The following is a 27,556-nucleotide window of genomic DNA, read 5'->3' on the forward strand; positions in this document are numbered from 1 at the left end:
AAGTCCCGCCCGAAAGGACCCACAGGCGGTCCCCCGGACCCCAAGCCAGGTAATCTGCCTACCGGGATGGGCGTCTCCTCCGATGGACCGGGAACGATCGCCGCTCGGTCCGCGGAGCGCGGTGCTCAAGTCCGCTGATGTCGGAGGCTCCGTAGGCCTCAAGATGGCGGCTGGCCAGCAGTGTGTGGAGCCGGTCGCGGCCTGTTGAGACCCGATCGGTTGGCCGGGCTTCACTATTCTTGCCTGAGTGGGTGTAGGAGGTGTCCCGGTCCAGTTAGGGAGAGGATGGAGGCTCTTCAGCTGAGTCACTTAGCAGGATGGTTGTGGATAGAATTCAGGATCAGCGGAGCTCTGCAACACACGTCTTGCTTGGTCTACATCCGGACACGCCCCCCAGGATTGCTTTCTAATTACTGATTTCAGCTAGTGTCTTGCCTTTCCATGCCTTTTTGCACCTCCCTTTCTTCATATGTATACTTTCTCCCTGTGTCATTCCATTTTATAACACATAACTTAAGTTCTGACATTATTTGTTTTGGTTTCTTTGTATGTATGGATTGCATGGGTTGTTACTGACATGTGGTGAAAATTTCATGTCAATAGCACCTGTAGAAATATATTTACCTAGAAAAATGGTGATGTGTTCAATACTTATTTTACCCGCTGTATAGTATAGATTCTGCCCACAGCTGTACGCTGTCAATCACAAGGCAGATGGATGGGGAATCAGTCTCTCAGGAGCTGCCCATCAGGCTCTGCCCACTATCAGTGTATCCCTATGTCATCGGTTGATAGGACACTGCTGGCTGCATAGCCAGCAGTGTCCCATCAACCAATGTCTCATTTCTGATCCATTCAACCTCCAACCGGGAGATTACTGACGTTTACCAAATATGGCTATTGCCATATTTGGGTACCGACATCATCCAGCACCCCAGAACTGAAGGCAATGAACAATCCAAAATTTCTGTTGGGTCTATAGGACAGGAAATAAAGGGACATCTCTGGAATAAGATGGCAAAAACACTAAAAGAGGTTTTAATTACTCTCTAATTTATTTTGGTCTAGGAACAAAACTCCTTCACGTAGTTGTCCTTCAAGATGCTGTACAAGTATGATTACCATTAGAGGACCTACAAAAACTACAGTACTGTGGATTAAATGTATGCTTTGTGAAATTACTATATGAACATACAGCAACTATTCCAAGCAAAAAATATGAGTGTGTTGTCCTTGGTAATAATGGATAGTTGGAAACCGTCTCTCCTTGCGATATTTTCTCAAAGCTAAACCTAGTAAATCAAGTTTACTGCTTGAATCAAGTGATTACTTTTTACATCTTAGTTCCTATTAAAAACATAGAAGAGAGATCGTAGTCCAAATTTTTTTTTGGAAAAAAGGAAATAAATACAGACTGCGCAAGATAAAACAATACAATACAAGTAATACGTTTATTTCATTCTATTACATGGGAGATATTGAAAACACAAAATTTTGTGGGAAATGCGGCACAAGCATAGAGGAAGCCTTTGGGAATATTTGAAGAATCAGCGATGGCTGAAAAATCCTTGTGGATAATTGTACTTGAAAGGCTTGGTGCGGCTTGGTCCCCTGTGATGGAGAAAGATTTTATTTACATTTGAAATAAGCAGTAATTACATACAACAATGAATATCACAACTAAAACTGAACTCTGGGCACAAAATAACCAATTTAAATATATTCCTTAATAACCATGAGGGATATACTGCAAGTATAATGTGTGTTAACCAAATGCCTTTGCAAACCCAGTTATTACTTTGTGTAAAAAGCAGCAACATCACTGCTGTGCTGCACATACGTTTCTGCAGAGAGCAGAGCTGTGAGAGGGACCCAGCAGGTCCCAACTACTATATAAGCTACCTGCAGAGGACTACCAGGTGGGGGCAGATACCAGTCACCCCGCACAAGGAGAGAGAGCAGCAGTGACCGGTCTTTATTACAGGAGGTTCCTGCACAGAGGCAAAGTTTTACACTGGATTACTGCACAGATCTGGAAGATACACACAAAAGACAGCAAGATTCAAATAAGAATACATATGCCTCTTGTACAGAGAAAAAAATTGCTGTTCTTTTTGTTCAGTTTTAAAGGATCTGTCCACCCAAAACTAATACTACAATTCTTAGGAAGATGCTGATAATGTAACCGCTCTAATATCTTTAAGGGACTATGGTAGCAAGGTTTTCATGAAATGTCCAGGTCTAATATAGCCATTACTGGGAGGTCCCACTGTCAGTTTTTATATTAGTTTGCATTATTTAGGTCTCATGCACACTGGGCATTTGACCAGCTCTCCTAAACACCTTTCTCTTGGTAGGCGGAAATCAGCATAAAAAACAAGCCTATTGCAGCATTATTGTAAACCAGTTTAGGCGCATAAAGCACTTGGCCGTTAATTCGAATTTATTCTGGCCATTGAAATGAATTTAGGCGTTGAATGTGCCTAGTGTTGACGCACATTTAAACCTGCTTACACACATCAATCTTTTTTCTGCCAAAATGCTGCTGCTCCTGAATGCGCTGGCAGTGTAGTTCATTAAGCCCAGGTTCACATTGATGCGATTTGACATGTCAAATCGCATTGCCAAATCAGCGGCTATTGCCGGCAATAGCACCGTCCGAGTCACTGCGATGCTGACTTTGCGGCGCCGGACCAATTCCCAAAAGTAGTTTCTGTACGACTTTTGGCGACTTCTGAAATCGCCTCCGAAGTCAGACTGACATGTGGGTATGAAATCATGCGAGTTCAGCTGAACTAGCACAATTTCAATCCTGCAGCAGTGTGAACCTAGACTTCGAAATCTCTGTGAATGATTTCAAATGTGATGGTGGCTCTGGAGAAGAATGACCCTTATACTATCCCAGTGTGGGGATGGGGATGGTTTGAAGGTGAAGGGGGGAGGGGTGCAAGTGTAAGTATAGGCTAACTATAAGGCCCCTTTTCACACTGATGGACCGATCGGGTCCACCTGTCAGTTTTTCAGGCGGACCCGATAGGACAATTGATAGCTCTCTATGGAGTGGTGGTTTTCAGCAGACATGTGATCTGTTCCCAATCCGCCCGGCGGATCAGAAGACAGTTGGATGGAAATGGATAGGCAGTCCGGATCGCCCCATAAAGAGCGGGCTGTGTCTGTGTGCGCTCTGCATAGTGGAGCGGACACGGACCTGTCATCCGCCTGCTCAGTGGGGATTAGCGGACAGATCCCTCGCTGAGCAGGCGGATCCGCTTGACAGAGCCCACCCCGTCTGCAAGGGGCTAAGTGTTCTTAATATTGTTGCCTCCCCCTTCCTACAAATGCTGCATGGCCAGCCAGGTGGCAAGTGGAAATATAGCAGCTTCTGTGTCAGGGAGTGCTCGACAACAGCTTTGAATTCCCAGAGCCATGACATCACCTGCTGGCTTCCACTGCTCATCTGTTGTTGGCAACATTTTTAACACTTATAGTTAGCCTTTATTTTCACAGTCTGTTAAATAAATGATCACATTAAAAGTGAAAGGGATTCTTTTTTTTAAATTATAGTGAAAACATTTTATTTTGTTCCAAAGAAAGTAAACTTAAAAACACAGATTCATGTACAATTAAAATCCTACTTTCACACATTACCCAGGGGAAAATATTGTTGGAGATACTCATACCATTAACCTAAGCCAAACACTGGCCACATTTACAATCACTCAGAAATGTTCAGTAAGGCTCAGTGAAGCCTATAAATGTTATATTGGGGCCTTCTGAAAATAATAGTTGCCTGGCTGTAGGATTCTCATGCTATCTTGATGAAGTCTCATGATCAATGCTAATAGCATCAATAAGCCGATTATTAAAATAGATGGACATCAAAAGAATCTGAATACCTTTAATAAACAGAAAAATAAAAAGGCAATAATAGTAAAGATAATGTAGAGTTGCTTTTTACAGTTTACCTCACTAAACGCAGACATATCTTCTCTGGAGGAAATTCATGTGGTCCCTCCACACTGTTATCATGGCATTCTGTCTCCAGATAGACATCTAGAAGCATGCATAGTCTTTGCAACTGATTAGTCAGCAGCTGAAATCCAGGAGAAGGGCCACTTAGCTCCTTATAGTAGACATTGATCTCACTCTCCATAACCTGCAGAGATGGAAGAAATTATCATAACATTTTACCCACTATGTAAAGTTTCAAAGTCTTGCTGTTCCCAAGCTCTACACCATCCCTTGCTGTGAGCACACAAGGTGCTGGCCAGAGAAACCTGTTTCCACACTGTGCAATGTACACAAACATAGAAACTAAACTAGATCGAAATCCAATGTTGTCACTCATATTATTCAGCCAAAACAGTGTACATGAAAGCGCGCCCCCCCCCCTTATGCATTTCACCCATCTGGGCTAGGTTGAGAAATTACACTTCAGAGTTCTACACACTATCATCCTAACATTCATTTGACAAGTACTGTATATTATGCCACTACATGCTGTGGTTTGCAGTTTCTCACTTTTGAGGAAGGTCTGCTTCACTGTCACCACTTACCCGGATGTTTTCATCATTTCTGGAACTGCGCGCTCCCTTCCAGTTTAGACAAAGGCTGAACAATGGTGGAACTGAGCAATAACCAGGATTAAGAACTACGGCTCCTTGCAATTTGGCTGGTAACACAAGTTAAGACAAGAAAAGCAAGAAATCAGAAACAAACACGCTTGATAAGCTGCAGCTAAAGATGTCCTAATTTTGTCTTCAGTAGTTATGACTGTAAAAAATCTTGTGCTCTTGTAGACTGAGCGTTTGTGCATTGCCAAAATGTAACAGCTTAAAGCAATGAAGTATAATTATGATGCAAGGACATTTCTCATATTTATGAACAAGAATAATGAAAAAGCAGGTGTGATGTCAAATGTTAAGGGAAAAGCAGCACACCAAGTGACGGTGACAACAGTGACATCACTGGGTCTAAAATAAGGTCGAAAATAAAATGAAAAACAAAAGTTTATATTTATACATTTCATTAGCATGTTAATAATAGGAAAAAGTGTAAACCAAGGAAAGCAAAATGTAAGCAGATTAAACCCCATCTTTCAACTTGCTTGGCCGATTAATTAGAATGCAAGCCATGCAGGAATAAAATTACCTCTATATTTTAACAAAAATTATGAAAAAAAGGAGGACCATGGCAAAGTTATTAAAGTTGCTAATACGTATGTTGATAAATGAATTATTGTATAAAAGGTTATTAATTATACATCATAGAGCTGAAAGCATGGTAAGATCACCAGATCCAGGACATAGAGCAGGCAAAGAGATGTCAGCAGAAAAAAATTAAACTAGCACAATATTTGTATAGAGCAATGAATGAAACTGCACCACTTCTATACCTCCCTAGTTCATACCTGTCCCTCGCTCAATCATGAAAGAATAATACAGATGAGTATCTAGTGCTAGTCCTGCGTCTACCACATCTTTTGTGTAAGGGAGCACCTGTAATAGAGAAGAGATTAATTCAGACTAGACTAAGCAGCATTATGTTGATCAAAATGAAGTTTATTGAGCATACTGAAAAAGAAAGTATATAAACAAGTGCAAAGTGCAACATGCACTATACATAAGGTTAAAACATTGACATAACCGTATTGCGTTTAATGTGTACCAGGTCAGGTTGTTGAGAATAAACAAGATCCATTTCTTACTTAGCCAAGTGTTCCTGGATAGGGGGGTCAGCATACAAACCCATTATGTGCAGCAGCAGTCGTGAGAAACCTCATCATGGAAAAGTGTGCAAGCCTACAAAGTAAGAATATAATACAATACAATACTATGGCATGGGAATTACCGAGTGCCGTACAGTATGTAATAGCTATTCCTCTTCTGCGCAGGTGTCCTCCAGCTACCTATCCCAGATTTTGTTGAATTTAGCAGGGCGGCCCCTGTGCGAGTACAGTACCTTTTTATAGGGAAGGGTAGCACTGACAGCACTAATCCATTGCTAAACTGTAGGGGGCGACTCTTTGATCCAGGACCGGGCTATTTGCATTCTGGCCAGGAATAGGGACTCTTGCAAGAAAATGTTTATGGATTTGGCTTCTTCGTAAATGGAGAGGAGACCTAATAGACACTGGCGGGGGCACAATGTCACAGGGGAACCCATGCGATCATGGAGAAATTTAACTACCTGCAACCAGTAGGCCTGAAGGGTGGGGCGGGACCATAATAGGTGGTAGAATGTTCCCCTGGGGTCTCCACACTTGGGACAAGCAGGGCTGTACTCAGGTTTATATTTAGAGAGAGAGAGGCAGGTCGGGGTTAGGTAGGACCTGTTGAGAATATAGAGATGCGCGAGGCGGTCTGATAGTTTAGGGGATACCATCTTACAGGAGGCCAGTGCCTCGTCCCAATCCTAATCCGTCATGGCCCCCAAGTCCATCTCCCACCTGGATTTTTTTTTTTTTAAAGGGTAAATTTTATTGAAGTTCACAAGATTATTTTACAATACTATATCACAATTCTTTATCACATTACAACAGCCTATATTGCGAAACATTGTATACTGGTAACACTCATTTAGACTTAATATTTGTTAGCATGAAAATAAAGCTCTGTCAGCATACAGAATAACCCATGTACTCGTTTCTTATCTAACTGTTTCCTTATCTTGTTCCCACTATTTCCTCCAGCTTTATATAGTCTGTCATTATTTCTAACAGTAAATCCACTTCTCACCTCGCGTCCATCACACCTGCACATATACATTGTTAAATAACCTGATAACTGTTATATTTCAATCTCTCCGGATACCTTTGCGATCCATTTCCCCCAAATTTTATCAAACTTTTTGTTACTCCCTCTGGCTTGATAAGTGAATTTATACATTGGCAGAGCGTTATTAACCAATTTTAACCAATCCCCAAGAGAGGGAGGGCTCTGCTCCCTCCACTTGAGGGCCAAAGCCTTTTTAGCGTAACAGAATAGTATACGTAGAAGGGTCTTCCTTGATGTGGGTAGGTCCTCCTCCTCCAGGTCTCCAAGCAGGCACCTGGCCGGAGAATATATATTTGGGAGCTCTAGCTTTTCCTCCACAAATGTGAGGATTTCCCCCCAGTATGTCACCACCTGAGGACATTGCCACACCATATGGAAGAAATCTCCCACTTCCGCTTTGCACCGGGGACACTCCGGGGAATCCCTCCCTCTCTCCCATTTTGTGCAGCCTTTTCGGGGTGTAATACAGTCTATGTAAGTAGTTAAATTGGAGCATTTTATCTCTGGCCGAGATCATTGATGACACCGTGGTGTCCAACACCTCCTGCCATGTCTCCTCTGTAAGAGATGGGATATCCTTTTTCCATTGTATGGCCACCCTGTCTAACCCAGGGGAAGAGGGAGCTAGCAGAACTGAGTAGTATCTAGAAATCAGTTTTGAGTGGTCTTCCTCAGCAATAAGTTTTTCCATTGCAGATGGGGAGAGATTGATCTCATCCCCCCCATATTGAGCCCTGACGGCATGCCTCAACTGGAGGTATCTGAAAAAAAAAGTGTTGGGTATGTTATATTCAGTTTTCAGATCTATGAAGGCTCTGAAATTTCCATTCCTAAACAGCTGATGTGCGTATTTTATCCCATAAACAGCCCAGCAGGCTCCGTCCGGAACCTTGGCTATCTCAGGGAGCTGAGGGTTATGCCACAATGGAGCATTAGGAGAAACTGCCAGACTAGATCCCCTTATTATCCTATTACATATATGAAATATTTTATATGAGAGCTTTAAAATATTAGACCCCTTGTTCGGGTACGGACCATTTCTAAACAGGACATTGATCAGTGCTTCGTACGAATGAACCTGGGCAGCCTGAGTGGCCACCGATGCTATGTTCATCTGCGGGAAGCCCCACCAATGTACATGTGTTAATTGGGCAGCTAGATAGTAATATCTTAGGTTCGGTAGAGCTAGCCCACCTGACCTTATGGGTAAATGGAGTGTCTCCATAGATATTCTAGCGGGTTTGGGTCCCCATAGAAATGTACCAAGTGTCTTGTTTATATCAATAAACCATTTCTTTGGAATGTATACCGGGGCATGCCAGAGTAAGTGCAAGAACCTGGGCAAATAAATCATTTTAAATATATTAATTCGCCCAAAAAGGCCAAGGGGGAGTTTAGCCCAAGTCTGTGTACTCTCCTTTAGTCGCTTCCAGACCGGTAACAGGTTAATCGACACATACGAGCTCAGTGGTAACTGTATTTCAACCCCCAGGTATCGAAACCTTGAGACCAAAGATAGTGATATCCCCCGAGAGAGTTTCGGAACATATGCGGGGTCAAAAGGGAATATTACGGATTTACTCCAGTTCACTTTGATCCCGGAGTACCTCCCAAAGTCGGATATTCTGTCTAAAGCTATGGGCAGTGACCCCTCCGCCTCCTCCAGATATAAAAGCATATCGTCGGCGTATAAAGATGTTTTTTCTTCTCTGTCATTAATCTTACATCCCTTGATCTGTTCGTCCACCCTCAACAGCGCCGCCAATGGCTCTATTGCCAGGGCAAACAGCAGGGGCGACAAAGGGCACCCCTGCCGTGTGCCCCTAGCTATGTCGAAGAGCCCGGTAATGGAGTTATTGATACGTAGTCTAGCCAGAGGTTCCGCATATAGGAGTCTGACCCACCGTACAAATCTTGGGCCGAAACCCAGCCGCCCAAGGACCGCTATGAGGTATGGCCATTCTATAGAGTCGAACGCCTTATGGGTGTCAAGTGACACCACCACCCGAGTATCGGGAGTAGGGCCCTTCGATTGTAATATAGTAAAGAGGCGTCTCAGATTTATGGCAGTCGTTCTCTCAGGAATAAATCCTGTCTGATCAGGATGGATAATAGATGCTATCACCTTATTGAGACGTGTCGCCAGGATTTTAGCTAGGATTTTTGCGTCCACATTAATAAGGGATATAGGCCTATATGATTCACATAAATCATGGTCCTTGTGCGGCTTGGGGATCAGTACTATCAGAGCTTCTCTCATGGATTCAGGTAAAATACCTTTGTCAAAGGCATCTTCGTACATCTCAATCAACTTAGGGGCCAAGGTTTCCGCATATGCTCCGTACCATTCAACTGGAAAACCATCCAGTCCAGGGGTTTTATTAGGTTTAAGGGACTTTATGGCTGATAGTACTTCTTCAGTTGTAAACTGAGCATCTAGTTCCTCCACCCCCTCCTCTGTAAGCCCTATCAGGGGTATTGGGGCAAGGTACGTCCGCACCTCCTCCAACTCATAATCCACCCGTGATCTATAAAGATCTTTATAGAATGACAAAAATGCATCTGCGACATCATCATGTGATGTGCAGATTTTCCCATTTGTATCACATATTCTTGGAATAGAAGTTGGGGCCTGCTGAGAATGCGCCAGATAAGTCATTAGTCTACTATTTTTATCTCCAAATTCAAAGATCCTTTGTGATTGATAAAGTAATTTTTTCTGAGTTTTTTCTATCAATACTAAATCTAGTTTTCTTATATTATCCCTCCATATTCTATGAGTATCCGAGTTAGGGTTTTTGATATATTCTACTTCGGACTCCGTGTCCCACCTGGATTTTAATTGGTAGGCCTGTGTGGTGGTTGTAGGTAGCATAAGTTGGTTGTAGAATGAGGAGATCAACTTCTTGGAATCCTGCCCGAGGACCACATCCACCAGATATAATGACTCCAGTCTAGGAATGGAATAGCTGAATTGGGAATTGAGGGCCTGACAAAGCTGGAGGTAGCGGAAGAGCATATGATTGGGTAGGCCGAAATCATCTTTTAGGGTTTGAAATTACTTGACTGAGCCATTGACTATGACCTAAAAAAGAAATACGACCGCCCCCCCCCCCCCCCCCCCCCGGGTGATCTATAGTTTGTAATCAGGAAAAAGTCAGCAGCTCGGGTAGTTGAGGGTTGTATGGAACGTGGGGGCCCTGATGGCCTTGGCAAGTTGCCAAATTTTGCAGTGATGGAATACCATTCGGCACCTATTACCCATGTGAGGCGGCTCATTTGTGCCACATAGTAAGACCTGAAAGGGGTGGGCCACCAAGTCGGCAACAGAGGAGCACACCAGGGTGGAGTATCTCTCCTTGTCTGCTTGGTTGTAATAGAAGTGGTGGGATTATTGTGAAGCTATGTAGTAAAGAGCAAGGTGAGGTAGGGCAGTGCCACCCAAGTGGACATTACACTTCAGAGTTCGCCATGAGAGTTTGTGACGGGAGGGGCCCCCACACGAACGTGTTAAGAATAGACTCCATGGATTTGAACATTTGGATGGGGATGTAGAGGGGGGCGTGCCAGAAAAGATACAGCAATTTGGAGATATGGGCCTCATCAATTTGATAAAGATGATCCTAATACCAAGGGCAAGTCGGGACCAGATCTGGGTTTGGGTTTTGAGGAGATCGTATAGGGGTTCTAGATTTAGGCCTATGTAATCCATATAGACTGAGCAGCATCATGTCAATCAGTTTGGTGTGACACACACCACACAAAAATACTTAATCAAAATATATTGTCTCTAATGGTAAAAAAATGGTTTAAAAGAAAAGAATACTGTGGATGTCCACAGCAACCAGGCAGCCGTTACATTTCACAATGGAGTCTGCTTTGGAAAATTACTTCTGGAATTTGTGTAATTTCCTGGGAAAACATCCTTAGCTGCCCTGTCACCATAACTTCAGCCTATTCTCTTTTTTATTAGAGTGAAATACTGCAAAAATGGGCTGTATGAGATGCAGTTTTCTTTGCTGCATGAATTATCTTGTAAAAAAAAAAAAAAATTATCACAAGAAATAACTTACTACTTTGTGACTACCCTGAATTGCATGGAACAACGTGAAACAGGTTGGCAGTACAAGAAATATGATTTCCTAAAACGGAGCAGCAGTTGAAATTAATAGACAACTGGACAGAACTCTTAATCCCCAACATCAAAGTTTATCTGTAACATTTGTTACACAGAAGTGTGGTTATTCCCTAAGGTTTCTATTTTAAAACGTACAAAATAAAGCAGAGCATCAGTAGGTTCTGCATCTGCTATCTACTGTTCACTATTGCCCAACAACTTTCTAACAAGCACTTATTTAGGTTTACAAAGCTTTCTTTCATGCACTGAGCCTTGTAAGATTCTATTATCTCCAGAACACTATAAGCCCTCATGCACACAGGCTGTTAAAATAACATTATGAAAACGCCAGTATCTTTGCAGTGATTTTTTTTTTTTTTAACTTTTTTCAGCGTTTTTGCAATAGCGTTTTTGAGCGTTTTTTTTTTTTTTTCAATGGATCAAAAACGTTAAAAAACGTTGGTGAATGACGTTTTTGAGCGTTTTTCAGAGTTAGAGCGTTTTTACAGCTGAAAAACGTCTCTCAGATCCCACTGGTCCTGGGTTTTTTTTACAGCTTAAAAACGCCTATGCCACTTGCAGCTCAAAAATGCCTAGGTGGGCATGAAGCCATAGACTAACATAGACAGGCCTTTTTAAGCTGCAAAAAAAGCTCAAAAAAGCAGCTGTAAAAACGTCCGTGTGCATGAGGACTAACATTCTGTCAACATAAGGTAAATATAGCCATTCTTCACTTACCACATAATCTTCATAGGGGATCACATTCCACTTTGTTAACCGCGACACCACCTTGGCAGGGAAAAGATTCTGGCAATCTCCAGAAATAGGAATGACACCATGCTCTATAAAAATGAAGCAATGAATTACATGAGAACTGTAATCTGATGAAAGATGCATGCTGCAGCTGAAATGTATACATACCAAGAGATGCAAACTGCTTGTGAAGAGATAGCCGAGATTGTAGACGGGACCTCAGCAAGTGAATGGTCTTCTCCATGTGACTAGCACTTAGAGCATTGTCTGCTACCACAGCAGGCTGCATAGAGAGAACAGAACAGATGTTTCTTTCTGATACGTTACAACTTTAGAGGAGGGTAAAGCAAAACTTTCCTGTTCTTTTACTTAGGAAAAATTCAGAATAATGTGTGCCCCATGGCGATGCTTAGTCACCTTGAGAAAGGGGTCCTAGGCAGCTCTGAAATATTGGTCCACCCTAGGATGTTGGTGTACAGTACCTCTGCTGCCAAGTACCCATCTTCAGTGAAAATGTCAATGAGGTTACGTGTGGCGTGATTCTTCAATGCATTCCCAAAATAAAAACACGTGTTTGTAATACTTAGCTAGCAAGCAATGGCATTTCATTTGCAAATAGTGTTAGGCAATAATTAAATTTACCTGTGGATGATCTGTTGGAAAATGTAGTCCACCCATTGCCTGTACCCATAAATAAGGGTGACCAAGCTCAGAAATATAGTCACTCAAATCCTGGATACTGAAATATAAAAGGAAAACTGATATAGTTGCATTCACAAATACACATGTGAAAGCTGATACTGAGAGATGAAGATTGGCATTACTTCTGATTATATGAAATCCATGTGCACTAACTCACCCCACTTTATCAAACTGGTATCTGTTGGCTGGATTTGGAGTTTTCTTGCCATTGTCCCCAGTGTAGAGACAGCCGAGTACCGAATCAGGGTTCAGCAAATCACTGGTGAAGGGAAGATATGCAAGAGGATATTACCAATGGTGCAAAGAAGCTGTGTGGCCTAAGAATACAACATTGAAGGCTGGTTTCTCTGCTATATATTTATTTTTTAATTACATAAAAAAAAAAAAAAAAAAAAAAACAACTTTACCCCTTACCCTGCACTAATGGCATTGGACAGCTCAGATGCTGGTGTAACCTTTGCTTTTACAGTGAGTATACTGAGGTTCATAAGGAAGAAGAAGGTCAGATTTAGAGAGCAGCCGTCTGAGGAAAAAAAAAAAAAAACACACAAAATGGTTTGCTATATCAAACATACCTTCATGTCATCAAAAATACTCCTATAACAAAGAAAAACAGTTGCTTACCTTTACACTTAAGTACAATGTACACAGACAAAGGATGTTTCTTCAGCATCTCCTTTCTCTTATCATCCAGCTGTACCCCAAGTGTTGGACGTCTCCGCTTCTGCAGGAGGAGGAAGAAGTAGAAAAAAAAAAGGAATACAAAAAAAAAATCTCAGTTCACTATGGTAGCCAAGGAATAAAACCTTTCAATTACAAGAAAAAAATGCTTCAAAGGCAAGTATAGGTTGTAATTTTTCCTGGTGTATTGGCTGTCTGGATTTTCTCCAATATACAAAAATAACAAAACTACCTGGTACTTTTCACATGTCCTCAATATGCTCTTAGTCAGGAAAACCTAAAGTTCTGAAATCATATTTATGCCTATTTATATACTTTCACTGTCCAATATCTGTCAAGAAGATGGCCAAGATATATGCCCAGAAACTGCAATTTTGATTGACCATAGCAACATATTGTACATTTTGATTACAAAAGCTTTTATCGAAAGATCAACAACATACAATCATTGTGTCGGACAGTATCCAATGTCTAGAAAAACATATAGCGGCTACAGACATAGTGAACTGTTACAATCAGGTAATTAGGGATCCACAGTAAAAAAAAGAAAAAAAAAACTATTTACATTGTGTGCATGCATGGACATTATATATTCAGATGGGATGTCTCAATAGTACTTGTCTAGGTCATGAAATAGCACTCCAATGCTTCCATTTGTTATCAAAAATATGCAAAGCGTCATATATTGTATGGTGAAAGCATTCGGACAGTTTGATAGATTCCATTCTAGCTAGTACTTGTGGCCAGGGAAGAGCTGAGGAACACCAATTTAACGCTGTTACCCAAGGTATGGCAACAAAGAGCGTATGGATTAACTTTTCACAAGGTGCAGGAATATCAGGAATAGAAGTAAAGCATAGGCACATTTGCATTGCCAAAGTGATTAAACGACCTGCAATGGTGGATGCCTTCGAAGCTGCTTTCTGCCAGGTAGGTATAAGGAGTTTACAGCTCCAAAAGACGCGGGTTAATGAACCTAGTTCATTGCAACCTCGGAAGCAAAGAGGAGATACCTCGGGGTAGATAGAATGGATTTTCTCTGGTGTCATGTACCACCTTGTATGTAGTTTGATAGCAGTTTCACAGACTGAGTATGACCTTGTATGTTTAAATATGTTGGACAGCATATCTACCCAGACAGGAGGTTCAAAGGCAACATATTGTATATTAAAGTGCAGTTAAAAGATTTAAAAAGAGTTAGTCCCATCTAGAAAGACAACCAATTTCTCTTGGAAATAGCAGTTACCAGACAACACTCTTGAACATGACCTATGGCCCCTGAGGTGCTTTTCGCAGTAAAAGAGTCAGTAAGTACTGGTATTTTAATCCCCCTAAAAGATTTGTTTTCTCCCCAGAGGACACAGCTTGTGTCTGACAGTAGTAAGGGCACATGTGCTCTGATAGCATGTACTTAGGGACTTGGATTTTAACTTCACACTAGATGATATGTACTCTAATAGAAAGTTTTAGACATAACTAAAAATAAAAAAAATAAAGTACTGTATAACATGTTTTCTGTCCACAACAAAAGGGGATTTATTAATATATATTTTGCTGAATTAGCACTAGTGAAAAAGGCTTTTGCAATCTAAGTGAGCTTTTTTTGAAAATAATAACTGATGCCATCCTAATTTATGCTACAGATTGCTTTACATAAACTCACCGTTGTCTGCTCCTCTTCGGCATCAGAATCACTTTCATCATCTGAAAACACATATTAAGCAAGGTAAGCCATGCAATGACAGAAGACTTTCACCCTTTTAGTAAACCAAGCTGACTGACTGCAAACACCTTCCGTGTAGATACAGTCGGCAATCAGATGAGGATAAATAAAATGTCACTTTATTTCGTCCAAGGAGTACACATGTTCTATGATCCACACTACTAAAATGTGTGTTTACTGAGGTTGTGTATCCATTACAGATATTTCCCCTCATTCACAGTCTTGATATCTTACAGCCATAAAAAGGGAAATCTCCACATCAGTGACGCAGCTGTAAAAAAAAAAAAAAAAAAAAAAAAAAAAAAAAAAAAAAAAAAAAGCAAAAAGGTTTTACCCCTTTTCAACTAAAACCTATGTTTGAAATTGGACTTTAACCAGTTAAGGTCAGAGGATGTAACCATAATGTTCTAAAAGTCCTCTGAGCCCATGTCTAAAGCGTGCACCTGCTGGGGTCTGCTGTCAGTTTGGCAGCTGGGGCATCGCTGTTCAACAGATCAGTTCTAATTAATAAAAAAAAAAAAAAATTTAAAAAAGGCCCTGGTTAATAGATCTAGAATAAGTAAAAAAGAATAAATCTCTCTCACTTCTTTACTATTAAAAATATTCAGAAACCTAAGCATCAGAAGCCAAGCATCAGAATATGTTTTGGATCCAAGAATGGCTACCTATCCTTTGAGGAAATAGGAAAGAACTGACAAGAAAACAAATGGCAAACAAAGTGAAAAGCAAATACATCATGTTCAGTCTTCAAGATGGATAAAATAATTGCTTTTTAGAAAACTACCTTGTGAATCATCTGGTGGCTTAAACAAAGCTTTTGCCTCTTCGACATTCCCTTCAATGGTGACCAAGAGCTTCTTGTCTACAATATATATACATTTATATAGAAAAATGATTATACAAAAAAGAGAACAGAGGAAAAAAGTATCAGTCAGTCTTTTAAATGGCTTATTTTCTGGGTCTCTGTAGAATCTAGTGTGAACACTGGACTAACGGAACAGATTACTAGATGCCATCTGGAGCCCTGATTTACTGGCAGCTAAGCTCTAACTTAGACAAGTATTAGGGAAGGGCTAACCAGCAGTTATGTGTCTTTCCTACTGACACAGTTAACTGTGTGCTTGAAATCAAGTTAATTGGATGACCAGTCGACAACTGGTTAAACCTTTCTCAGCAGCATAGAGGGTTAATCGTGTGGGAATCCCTAGGTTTATACAGCAGAAGATAGAAGATGGATAAAAATCAGTAGAATGTGCAAATAATGCCGCGTACACACGACCGGACTTTTCGGCATCAAAGGTCCAACAGAACGAATCCATCGGACAATTCGATCGTGTGTGGGCTTCATCTGACCTTTTCTGTCTAAAAATCTGACGGACTTTAGAAATAGAACAAGTTTCAAATCTTTCCAACGGACTCGATTCCTATCGAAAAATCAGTTCATCTGTATGCTAGTGCGACGGACCAAAAACAACGCAAGGGCAGCTATTGGCTACTAGCTATGAACTTCCTTATTCTAGTCCGGTCGTACATCATCACGTTCCAAACGATCAGACTTTGGTGTGATCGTGTGTAGGCAAGTCCGTTTCCTTGGAACTCCGTTGAAAAGTCCATTGGGGTTCAGTCCAACGAGAAGTCCGCTCGTGTACACGGCATAAGTGAATAGAAATTGATATATCCCAGCAGGGACTGAAGGATTCTGCAGGTATGTCTGAATGCTGAGCTGTTCTGACAAGCAAAACTTCTGAATGCAACCTCCTGTCTCCCACACTTTAGAATAGGCTCATAAGCATGATGTGCTGCCTCATTGGCCAATAAGAATAAGTAGTATAATTCTATACTATTAGAAAGTGATAAATTATTTATGTTCTGACAGATTTTAACTGTTGTCACCAGAGGTCATTGGTGGCTAGATGTTCTAAATAAATTTAGCAGTGTCAGTGTGTGCTGGTTAATGTGGCAATTACAAATATGACTAATTTGCATACCTAAATAGCTTTTTGAATTTTAGAACTTACAAGGCTTTTATTTTGAATGGTATATGAATAAAAACCCTGCTTTTCTTTATTTTAGGCTGAAAAATTCAAGCTGCATATGTTCATACCAATTAATGAAAGCTCCTCTCCCAAAAAAAACATTGAATACGACTGGATGCTGCGGCAAAGCATGCTACATACTAGCTTACAGCACATTCAAGGGCCAGTCTGACATATTGCCACAACTGGAGAAACAAAACACGCATATAAAAGCCCAAATATAAACTAAAACATGATTGTTTAGTGAATTTACTGTGTATGACCTGAAACAGAACAGCTCATTACAACCTTTAAAATGAACAGCAATACAAATTCAACAGAAGCCTAAGTTACACTTACACAAGTTTATCAATTAAAGCCCAAAACTAAGAGAATGATGCAAATAAAGAATGTGGGATGACTGTCGTCCAGTAAAAGTCCACTTCTTTACTAGTGAAAATCCATAAAATCAGGTACAACGCAGCAACAGCGAGACTACACTAATACATTTCACATTGTCCAGTGCTTACTCACAGCATCCACCTCATTATTCCACTTGCTATTTAAACACCTCACCACAGGGGTATTTAATCATCACAGACAGAGACGATCAGTGGGTACTAAAACTTAAAGTGCAAGTTCACCTTTATAGAAAATCTGTAATAAGGTGGCCTAACACTTAAACCCTTCCCTAGTCCCCGTTGTATTTACCTCCAATAAATCTGAGCTGTCAAGGCTCCTGCAAGCCACTCCAACAGTCCAGGGATTTGAAACGTCTGCTGCTTTCTCTCCTCTCTGTACAGAGCTGCCAGACCCAATGGATTCAAATTAGTCAGCACCATTCATGTGATGGTGCTGATCAATTAGAGTCCATCTGGTTAGTACTGGCAGTGCAGTATGGAGTGGAGAGAAAGCAGCAGGGATTTCAAATACCTGGACCATTGGAGCGGCTTGCGGGACCCTTGACAGCTCAAGATAGTGGGAGGGAAGTGCAGCCAGGACCACGGGGAGGGGTGGAGAGAGGGTCCAGTGTTAGGTCACCTTTACATATATTCTGTAAAAGGTGAACATGTTCAACAAAAACATAGCAGCAAGACAATTTTTTTTTTTTTAAATACAATATTTAAATTGTCATTTAAGTTTTATTGTGAGGCTAAGTATTCAATGATTAAACACCCCTGTGGTGATACGTGTTTAAATAGCAAGTGGAACAATGTGGTGCCAGAGATTATACAAATTTGTTTACCTTCCACCACGGGTGGAAGGAAAGGAAAAAAAAAAAAAAAAAAAAATTTGCTGTTCGTGTTGAAAGGATAATCCCTCCCGCGGTACTATGGTGTTCTGCCAGCGGGGAGCCTTCCTTGCTGGCAGAACACAATGATCACTGCTGACTTTTAAAGCCGACAGTGGTCGCATAAGAAAAATCTGACAGTCTGGTTGTACTGAAGTCGACTGATAGTCGACTTCAGTACAACCAGCCTGCCCAACAATGGATTAAATCTCGGCTGATGCGATCCATCTATGGCTGGCTTAGGCACTTGACAGCATAACATGCACTAGTAGTCTCTCTCTTGCTGCATTGTACCTGATATTATGGATTTGCTACAAGAAGTGATCTTTTACTGAGTGCAGTCATGCTACATTCTTTATTTGAAGCCTACAGTTGCCAGCTGGACTGGTACCCAGTGTATGGGCAAACGTAAGTAGGCCAACCCAGAGCAGTATTATACTGTGTATATAAGAGAATGATGCAGGTACTCACCACATGCCTGACTGTAGGCGCTGGCCTGGACAAACAGTACATAGAGAGGTGCTGGAAGGTGGCGTGCTATCTCATACTGTTTATGCATGCAATCAAATGGCATTGACAAGTATTCCTGGACTGGTAGTGAAGCCTGGTGATGGAATAAATTGACATTTCTAACTTAACATCTTTCATATTACATTTTCAAACACTTAATTTCTGAATGATGCCCATAGTTTGCATTTTACAGTCACCTCTGTCATAAGAATCAAAGTTTAAAAAAAAAAAAAAAAAAAAAAAGGGAAGGAAGGAAGGAGAGCAATTTATCCAAGCTCTAGGAAAATCTATTTGCTGGTCAATTTTCAAAATCACAAATGTATACACTGTTGAAACCCCAGTTTATGCAACATTAAAAATTAATCCACCAAACTAAAAGTGTGGTAGCTGCTACTCCTGTGTTAAAAATATTGTCTGTGCATCTCCAATACCCACACACAATATAATTAAGGCTAGATTCACACTAGCCCGCATGCGCGTTCTGGTTGCAGGTGTGGGAATCGCATCAATTCCCGCACCTGCAACTGAATAGCACTGCTCTTGCAAGATCCGTGGGGCTGCTATTCATTCTGAATGGCACCCCCATGCATCTCATCCCGCAGTGCGATCGCAGGTGCAGGAACCGCATGGCCAAAAAGACCATGTGGTTTCCCTGCGGCCGCGTAATTAAAAAGGTTCATGCACCTTTCTTGTGCATTTCACGCAGCACAGCAGCCTATTCAAATGAATGGGGTGCCGTGCCCGAATAAAATGCGGGACTCACGGCCCGCACTAGTGTGAACCTAGCGTAAAAGACTTCAATAGCATAGCAGCTAAGCACTGCTCAGCTAACTTCCTACTATCCATTAACAGTGCTCTTACTGCCTACAGCAGTAACCTGATTGGATACTGTAATGGTGGGTAGACATCTGTTACAAGTCAAAAGTTGAGGCATTTAGTGGCAAATCCATGCCCAATTGAGCTATCCCAGCCTACCATCACGCTACCCAGTAAGATGCTTTATTGGTCTAAAGCAAGAGTCTCCAAACTTTTTAAACAAAAAGGGTCATTTAACAATCCTTCAGTCTTTAGGGGGACAGATTGTGGTCGCTGGGAGTAGAAAATGCCTCTGTGGAGTAAACCATGCCGCAACATTGTTGTCAGTGAAAGGAATGGTGCCCCCCCCATCATTGGTGACAGCGGGTGGAATGGTGCCCCCCCCCCATCATTGGTGACAGCGGGTGGAATGGTGCCCCCCCCCCATCATTGGTGACAGCGGGTGGAATGGTGCCCCCCATCATTGGTGACAGCGGGTGGAATGGTGCCCCCCCCCCCATCATTGGTGACAGCGGGTGGAATGGTGCCCCCCATCATTGGTGACAGCGGGTGGAATGGTGCCCCCCCCCCCATCATTGGTGACAGCGGGTGGAATGGTGCCCCCCCCCCATCATTGGTGACAGCGGGTGGAATGGTGCCCCCCCCCCCATCATTGGTGACAGCGGGTGGAATGGTGCCCCCCCCCATCATTGGTGACAGCGGGTGGAATGGTGCCCCCCCCCATCATTGGTGACAGCGGGTGGAATGGTGCCCCCCCCCCATCATTGGTGACAGCGGGTGGAATGGTGCCCCCCCCATCATTGGTGACAGCGGGTGGAATGGTGCCCCCCCCCATCATTGGTGACAGCGGGTGGAATGGTGCCCCCCCCCATCATTGGTGACAGCGGGTGGAATGGTGCCCCCCCCATCATTGGTGACAGCGGGTGGAATGGTGCCCCCCCATCATTGGTGACAGCGGGTGGAATGGTGCCCCCCCATCATTGGTGACAGCGGGTGGAATGGTGCCCCCCCATCATTGGTGACAGCGGGTGGAATGGTGCCCCCCCATCATTGGTGACAGCGGGTGGAATGGTGCCCCCCCATCATTGGTGACAGCGGGTGGAATGGTGCCCCCCCATCATTGGTGACAGCGGGTGGAATGGTGCCCCCCCATCATTGGTGACAGCGGGTGGAATGGTGCCCCCCCATCATTGGTGACAGCGGGTGGAATGGTGCCCCCCCATCATTGGTGACAGCGGGTGGAATGGTGCCCCCCCATCATTGGTGACAGCGGGTGGAATGGTGCCCCCCATCATTGGTGACAGCGGGTGGAATGGTGCCCCCCATCATTGGTGACAGCGGGTGGAATGGTGCCCCCCATCATTGGTGTCAGCGGGTGGAATGGTGCTCCCGATCATTGGTGTCAGCGGGTGGAATGGTGCTCCCTATCATTGAGGTCAGCGGGTGGAATGGTGCCCACCATCATTGGTGTCAGCGGGTGGAATGGTGCTCCCTATCATTGAGGTCAGCGGGTGGAATGGTGCCCACCATCATTGGTGTCAGCGGGTGGAATGGTGCTCCCTATCATTGAGGTCAGCGGGTGGAATGGTGCCGTGGGGGCTAGATAGATAAAGCCAAGCAAAGGGACACTCCTGGCCCCTGGGTCGCAGTTTGGTGACCACTGGCCTAAAAGAACAGGCAATGGAGAATGGAAATGTGCCCTTGAGACAAACACTACTGCTGACCTCAGTCTGAAAATTTTGTTGCCTGACTAATACTTCAGAGCTCCTAAACTACACACTCGTTTTGGGATAAGGGACTCAAGCCATTTTCATAGGGGAAGTTAAGCAAAGGCAGACCTTCATTCTTCCATGGTAAAGGTTGTCTGTAACGATGTGTGAGGGTTTAGAGGGGCACACAGAACTATCTTTTCTGGTTATGAAAGTTCAAGGCATATAAAAATGAGTTGTGCGTTTATGACCACATCCAATTGTAAGGAACTCCATTTCACTATATGCAACAAAGTTGAAGCACACCTCAGCCAGGAGTGACAGGCCTCTATACCCCTTACAGTATGACTTTATACATCAACAATGGTTTTAATAAAGTCCTCACTTTTCTACAATATATTACCTGCATAATGTTGTGAAGCTGTGGCTGAAGACTGTTCAGATATTCCTTCTTCACTTCTATCTCTTTTAGAATTTTCTCTTTACTGGCCAAACTCTCCTTGTACTTCTCTGCCAATCTAACATAGTACACAAAACATGTAGATTACACACACACGCTATTTCAAAGGATGCACATATCTTGTCACAATTCTTGTCCGGCTGACTCTGGTCATTTGGTTATGAAATAAAGAGAATTCTCCAAAAGGGGGACACAGACAGCAATAAAAAGTTTATGGAGGTTCTAAATCTGACCCCGCATACTAGATAAAGTTTTACTCTTCATATTGGAGAAGTTGCCCCCTGTATTAGTGACACCCTGTCACCCAGGGTGACTGACATAGGAGAAACTACCTCATACCCTATAGCAGTTTTAACTCTGCAATCACAGAGAGCAGAAGGTGTAAGAAAATCTCCCCAAGAGGGGGATACAGTCAGCAAAAAAGACCCTTTTAATCCTTTACCACAGTAAAAAAAAAAAAAAAAAAAAAAAAAAAAAAAAAAAAAAATCTTGATTTTGTAAGATGTAAAGTGGTAGTAAACCACTGTGTGTTTTTTTGGGAACCTGAATGGCAAAGCCATAATGTGCTAGTTTGCATCACATAGTAGCACATTATGTGAAACTTGCCTTAGAACGAAGCCCTTCACACAGCCGACAAGGCTTCCATCTTCACCCGGTCTTCCTTTCCGGGTTCGCGGACTCCGGCTGTGTGAGTGGCTGGAGCCACATTGACGTTACTCCTGTGCATGCACGCAGGAGCTGTCGTTTACAGCACAGGACTCTGAAGGAACAGCGCGGGTGGCTGTTCCGTCAAAGGGCACGTGCAGATGACGCAACCGGCTGCATGTACAGTAAATATCTCCTAAACGGTGCATGTTTAGGAGATATTTACAGTATCTATAGGCAAGCCTTATTATAGGCACAAATTATGCATGGGAGTTTACTCCCACTTTAAAAACACCAAAATAGTGACCTAGTAAATACCATATTTTTCGGACCAGAAGACGCACTTTTTTCCACCAAAAATATGGGGAAAAATGTCTCTGCGTCTTATGGTGCGAATATACGACAGGCACCGCGCCCCCCCCGCCATCACCGCCCAACGCCGCCGTTGGTCAGGCTGCATTTATGGCAATGGTCAGGCTGCATTTATGGCAATGGTCAGGCTGCATTTCATGGGCACTGGTAAATATTTTAGTACACCATTTAGTTCAGAATATTTTTCTTCTTGTTTTCCTCCTCTAAAACCTAGGTGCGTCCTATGGAGCGAAAAATAGGGTACATTAGTACAGTGTTAACTCTAATATAGTAAACAGCATTTTACCTTTGCCTCTGCTCAAGCTCCCAGTCCAAACGGGCTAATGTTTGTTGATGGGGATCCCCAGAAGTTATGTCTGGCTTGCTGATATTTGGTGGAGCATCACGGTAAAATTCTTCCACACTTACCAACTCAATTTCTTCATGCTTAGATCTGCAGAGAAAATAAATGCAATAAATTGACACGTTTGGAAAAAAAAAAAAAAGTGTTTTGGTTAATATTTCCTGCATCATACGGATTTGAACTTCTGAGAATGTTGTATTTCAAGAAATCACCCAGCCAAAGTAATTCAATTATTTTGCGATGTTTGGGGATGGGACAGGCCACGTACAAAATATTTAGCTTTACCTCCTTAAAACTTTATCCTAATTTTAATAGTTTTCTATTTTTTGGAGGGGGGCGGCTAGTTTTAGTAGGTACTTTCTCCCACTTCTGCTCAGGTCGCCTAGTTGATCGAATCAGAAGTTCTCCACCACCCCCTGCCTTCACTCTCAACCTTCTGGGACATTTAACCGGTCCAAGAAGGCTGCAGGACCATTTACAAATCGCAGCACAGCTCGTACATATGCAGTGGGAAGCCAGCTGTGAGGCCGCAAGGAGTAACAACTGGCTTCCATTAGTAAACATGTCGGCACTTGGGATCCAAAGACCGGTGAAGAACCAGCCTGGGTGAAGATGTCACTTGACTCTTGGACAGGATCCTTTATTTAAAAGTCAGCAGCTACAGTAATTGTAGCTGCTGAATTTTATAATTTTTTTGGTTAAAACTGAAGATCCTCCTTCAGATCTAGCACTGTGTTACTCCTCTAACAATAGCTGTTGTCAAATGTGAAAAGGTATTCCATTACAGCAGTGCTCTTTAAAGACATTCAAAGCAGAACTCCAGGCAAACTGACAACCATACAACCGAAGTACCTACAGTGCCTTGCAAAAGTATTCACCCCCCTTGGCTTTTTACCCATTTTGTTACAGCCTTTAGTTCAATGTTTTTTTTAATCTGAATTATATGTGATGGATCAGAACACAATAGCCTAATTTGGTGAAGTAAAATTAGAAAAATATATACATAAAACTATTTTTCAGAAATAAAAAACTGATAATTGGCATGTGCGTTTGTATTCACCCCCTTTGTTATGAAGCCCATAAAAAGCTCTGGTGCAACCAATTACCTTCAGAACTCACATAATTAGTGAAATGATGTCCACCTGTGTGCAATCTAAGTGTCACATGATCTGTCATTACATACACACACCTTTTTGAAAGGCCCCAGAGGCTGCAACACCTAAGCAAGAGGCACCACTAACCAAACACTGCCATGAAGACCAAGGAACTCTCCAAACAAGTAAGGGACAATGTTGTTGAGAAGTACAAGTCAGGGTTAGGTTAAAAGAAAAAAAAAAATATCCAAATCTTTGATGATCCCTAGGAGCACCATCAAATCTATCATAACCAAATGGAAAGAACATGGCACACAGCAAACCTGCCAAGAGACGGCCGCACACCAAAACTCACGGACCGGGCAAGGAGGGCATTAATCAGAGAGGCAACACAGAGACCTAAGGTAACCCTGGAGGAGCTGCAGAGTTCTACAGCAGAGACTGGAGTATCTGTACATAGGACGACAATAAGCCATACACTCCATAGAGTTGGGCTTTATGGCAGAGTGGCCGGAAGAAAATTACTTTCAGCAAAAAACAAAATGGCACGTTTTGAGTTTGAGAACAGACATGTGGGAGACTCCCAAAATGTATGGAGGAAGGTGCTCTGATCTGATGAGACTAAAATTTAACTTTTTGGCCCTCAAAGAAAACGCTATGCCTGGCGCAAACCCAACACGTCACCCAAAGAACACCATCCCCACAGTGAAACATGGTGGTGGCAGCATCATTCTGTGGGGATGTTTTTCAAAAGTTGGGACTGGGAATCTGGTCAGAGTTGAGGGAAAGATGGATGGTGCTAAATACAGGGATATTCTTGAGCAAAACCTGTACCATTCTGTGTGTGATTTTAGGCTAGGACGGAGGTTCACCTTCCAGCAGGACAATGACCCCAAACACACTGCTAAAGCAACACTTGAGTCGTTTAAGGGGAAAACATGTAAATGTGTTGGAATGGCCTAGTCAAAGCCCAGACCTCAATCCAATAGAAAATCTGTGGTCAGACTTAAAGATTGCTGTTCACAAGCACAAACCATCCAACTTGAAGGAGCTGGAGCAGTTTTGCAAAGAGGAATGGGCAAAAATCCCAGTGGTAAGATGTGGCAAGCTCATAGAGACTTATCCAAAGCGACTTGGAGCTGTGATAGCCGCAAAAGGTGGCTCTACAAAGTATTTTCTTTAGGGGGGTGAATAGTTATGCACATTTACTTTTTCTGTTATTTTGCCCTATTTGTTGTTTGCTTGACAATAAAAAAAAAATATATATCATCTTCAAAGTTGTGGGCATGTTCTGTAAATTAAATGATGCATATCCTCAAACAATCCATGTTAATTCCAGGATGTGAGGCAACAAAACACAAAAAATGCCAAGGGGGGTGAATACTTTTGCAAGGCACTGTATACGTGAACCTGTTCACCAGTCAAAGGATTTGTAATTCTGTTTAGCTTGTACTGCGATTCACATGCTTCCGTCTGACAGCATTGCCAGCACAGCAAGGTGCCAATCTTGTTTTTTATTGTTGCTTCCTGTGTAACCTGGCTGCTCAACATTCTGTTTGTTCACTGTGCAAAATGCAATTTTCCTTCAAGTCCACATTAACAAAAGGGGCTACAAATATAAATACATCACAAACTGCTGTTGCACCCTGCAACACTACCTGCAGTTAAAAAAAGTGAAAGAAAAATAGAGATATATATAAAAATTGGTCTACAGGCTTGCCCTGCCTTACTTGAACTCTAGGCATTTCGTGATTTCCTTCTGAAGGTGCATAACTTCATACAGCAAGTTCTGCAACTGCAAATGATATGCATCCACCTTCTGCTTGGCCTGAAAAGGGAAAAAAAAAAAAAAAAAAAAACACGAGGGTAAAACAGATTCCAATTTTGTTAGAGGCCAAGTTCACCTTTAACAAAAAATAATAAAATGCACATATTTTTACAGGTTTTTTTTTTCCACAACAGCCTGAAAAGTATTGCACCCGCGACCAGTGATTCTTCACAGTAGAAGCCGATCTGCAGGTGTCGGGCACCCACTGATTGTCGTTAACAAGATCGCCGTTCTGACTGGGGGGGGGGGGGATTGGATTCTATCTATCCCCCTAGTAAAAACTGCACATACAAAAACTGGCTAGGCACACAGAGGTGATCAAATACCACCAAAAGAAAGCTCCATTTGACACAAGTGTCAGTTAAAGTAACGCAGTGCCCAGTGCCATATCACAAAAAGTGGTCTGCTCATGAAGGGGGGGTACAAGTGGTTAAGAACTACAAGCCATCTGTCGCAGTGAAAGATTGGACTTGTAATAAAAGTGGCTGTAAACCCTCACACATACCCAGTGAAGTGACTGGCCTCAGATGATACACAGAAATGAAACAAATCCTTCTACATAGGTTTTACTTGTTTATCTGCTGTCTTCTCTTCCCTACACCACTACAAAAGGGGAGATCATGTAAAAATGTTTCTTCATCTGTCAGGAGCACAGAGGAGGGGGCAGAGAGGCTGCAGTTACAGTGTGTGAGAGCTGATTAGAGGAAAGGAACACACCCCCCCCCCCCTTCACACAGCAGAAGAACTGTGTTGTGAATAGACAAGCTCTATTCTGAGCCCTCCCCCTCCTTCCCTACACAAATTAATCTCATGTGTCAAGAAAACTTCTCAGAAGTGACTCATGCTGATAACAGAGGAAAGAAGCACCAGAGAGAAACGACAATTGGAGCTTTAAAGTTAACACCACAAATATATGTGCTTTGCTCAGATTCCATGACCGAGATTTACAACCACTTTAAGTTCACAGATTTCCTGCACAGCCGTGCCGATTTTAAAATGTGACATTGGCTGCCTGGGAGAGACACCCTGCCTGCTGTCACAGGGAAGGGGGCTGCTGAACATGTTACACCCTAAATAAAATATAAAAAACAGTTATATGTAACATGTTTAGAAGGTGAACTTATCCTTTAACACAATAGTGCTAAAGACAGCTGGTAATCTTATGGGTTGAGAAAGTGGCACATACCTCATGGGTTTGGTCTCGAGATTTCTTTAGTCTGATGTGGGCCAAACGGTTTAGTTTCTTCAGCGTCATGAAATGCACGCAGCTCTTGATCCGCCTCTCTTCTATTTCTGCTGACTATAGAGGAAATATAATCAAAGGTTTCATGCCCAATGTTATAAAAATAATACACAGAATTTTGTAGATATTTTCTTTATATCTTTTATTTACATGTTTTAAAGTAAAACTAAAATATTTTTTTTTAGCTTTTTATTAGCTAATTATAAAATACAGCATATGAACATGTCAGGTTTATGAGCCATAGTGAGTCAGTTTACCACTACCTCTGTGGCATGTATTTACAACACTAAAAAGTAATAATGCTAAAAATGTGAAAAGCACACTAGATTGCCACCTGATACTACATAATATTAATAATCAAACTTTCATATTTACATAGGAATATCAATATTCATAATATATAGTTTGAAAAATGTCTCATATTAATGACAAAATCAAAACAAGGTCTTCTGGATTAGCTGTACAAACAGCTAAAGGC

General features: G+C 42.2%; 1 protein-coding gene across 1 annotated transcript in view; it reads right to left on the reverse strand.

The window, feature by feature from the left end:
- Positions 1 to 1,432: 1,432 nt before the first annotated feature.
- THOC5 (THO complex subunit 5) overlaps positions 1,433 to 27,556 on the reverse strand; it is a 34,029-nt gene continuing 7,905 nt past the window's right edge. The window contains exons 4-20 of the mRNA XM_073630670.1: positions 27,022 to 27,135; positions 25,738 to 25,835; positions 22,857 to 23,003; positions 21,497 to 21,611; positions 18,530 to 18,662; positions 15,537 to 15,614; positions 14,693 to 14,733; positions 12,973 to 13,072; positions 12,763 to 12,871; positions 12,506 to 12,607; positions 12,289 to 12,385; positions 11,815 to 11,929; positions 11,632 to 11,735; positions 5,411 to 5,498; positions 4,557 to 4,672; positions 3,966 to 4,156; positions 1,433 to 1,611 (exon numbers count right to left, since the gene is read on the reverse strand). Coding sequence (XP_073486771.1) covers positions 1,548 to 1,611; positions 3,966 to 4,156; positions 4,557 to 4,672; positions 5,411 to 5,498; positions 11,632 to 11,735; positions 11,815 to 11,929; positions 12,289 to 12,385; positions 12,506 to 12,607; positions 12,763 to 12,871; positions 12,973 to 13,072; positions 14,693 to 14,733; positions 15,537 to 15,614; positions 18,530 to 18,662; positions 21,497 to 21,611; positions 22,857 to 23,003; positions 25,738 to 25,835; positions 27,022 to 27,135 — 1,812 coding nt within the window. The 3' untranslated portion in view covers positions 1,433 to 1,547. The remainder of the gene's footprint in view (positions 1,612 to 3,965; positions 4,157 to 4,556; positions 4,673 to 5,410; positions 5,499 to 11,631; positions 11,736 to 11,814; positions 11,930 to 12,288; positions 12,386 to 12,505; positions 12,608 to 12,762; positions 12,872 to 12,972; positions 13,073 to 14,692; positions 14,734 to 15,536; positions 15,615 to 18,529; positions 18,663 to 21,496; positions 21,612 to 22,856; positions 23,004 to 25,737; positions 25,836 to 27,021; positions 27,136 to 27,556) is intronic.

This window comes from Aquarana catesbeiana, linkage group LG01, assembly GCF_042186555.1.
Source record: "Aquarana catesbeiana isolate 2022-GZ linkage group LG01, ASM4218655v1, whole genome shotgun sequence".
Classification (NCBI taxonomy): Eukaryota; Metazoa; Chordata; class Amphibia; order Anura; family Ranidae; genus Aquarana; species Aquarana catesbeiana.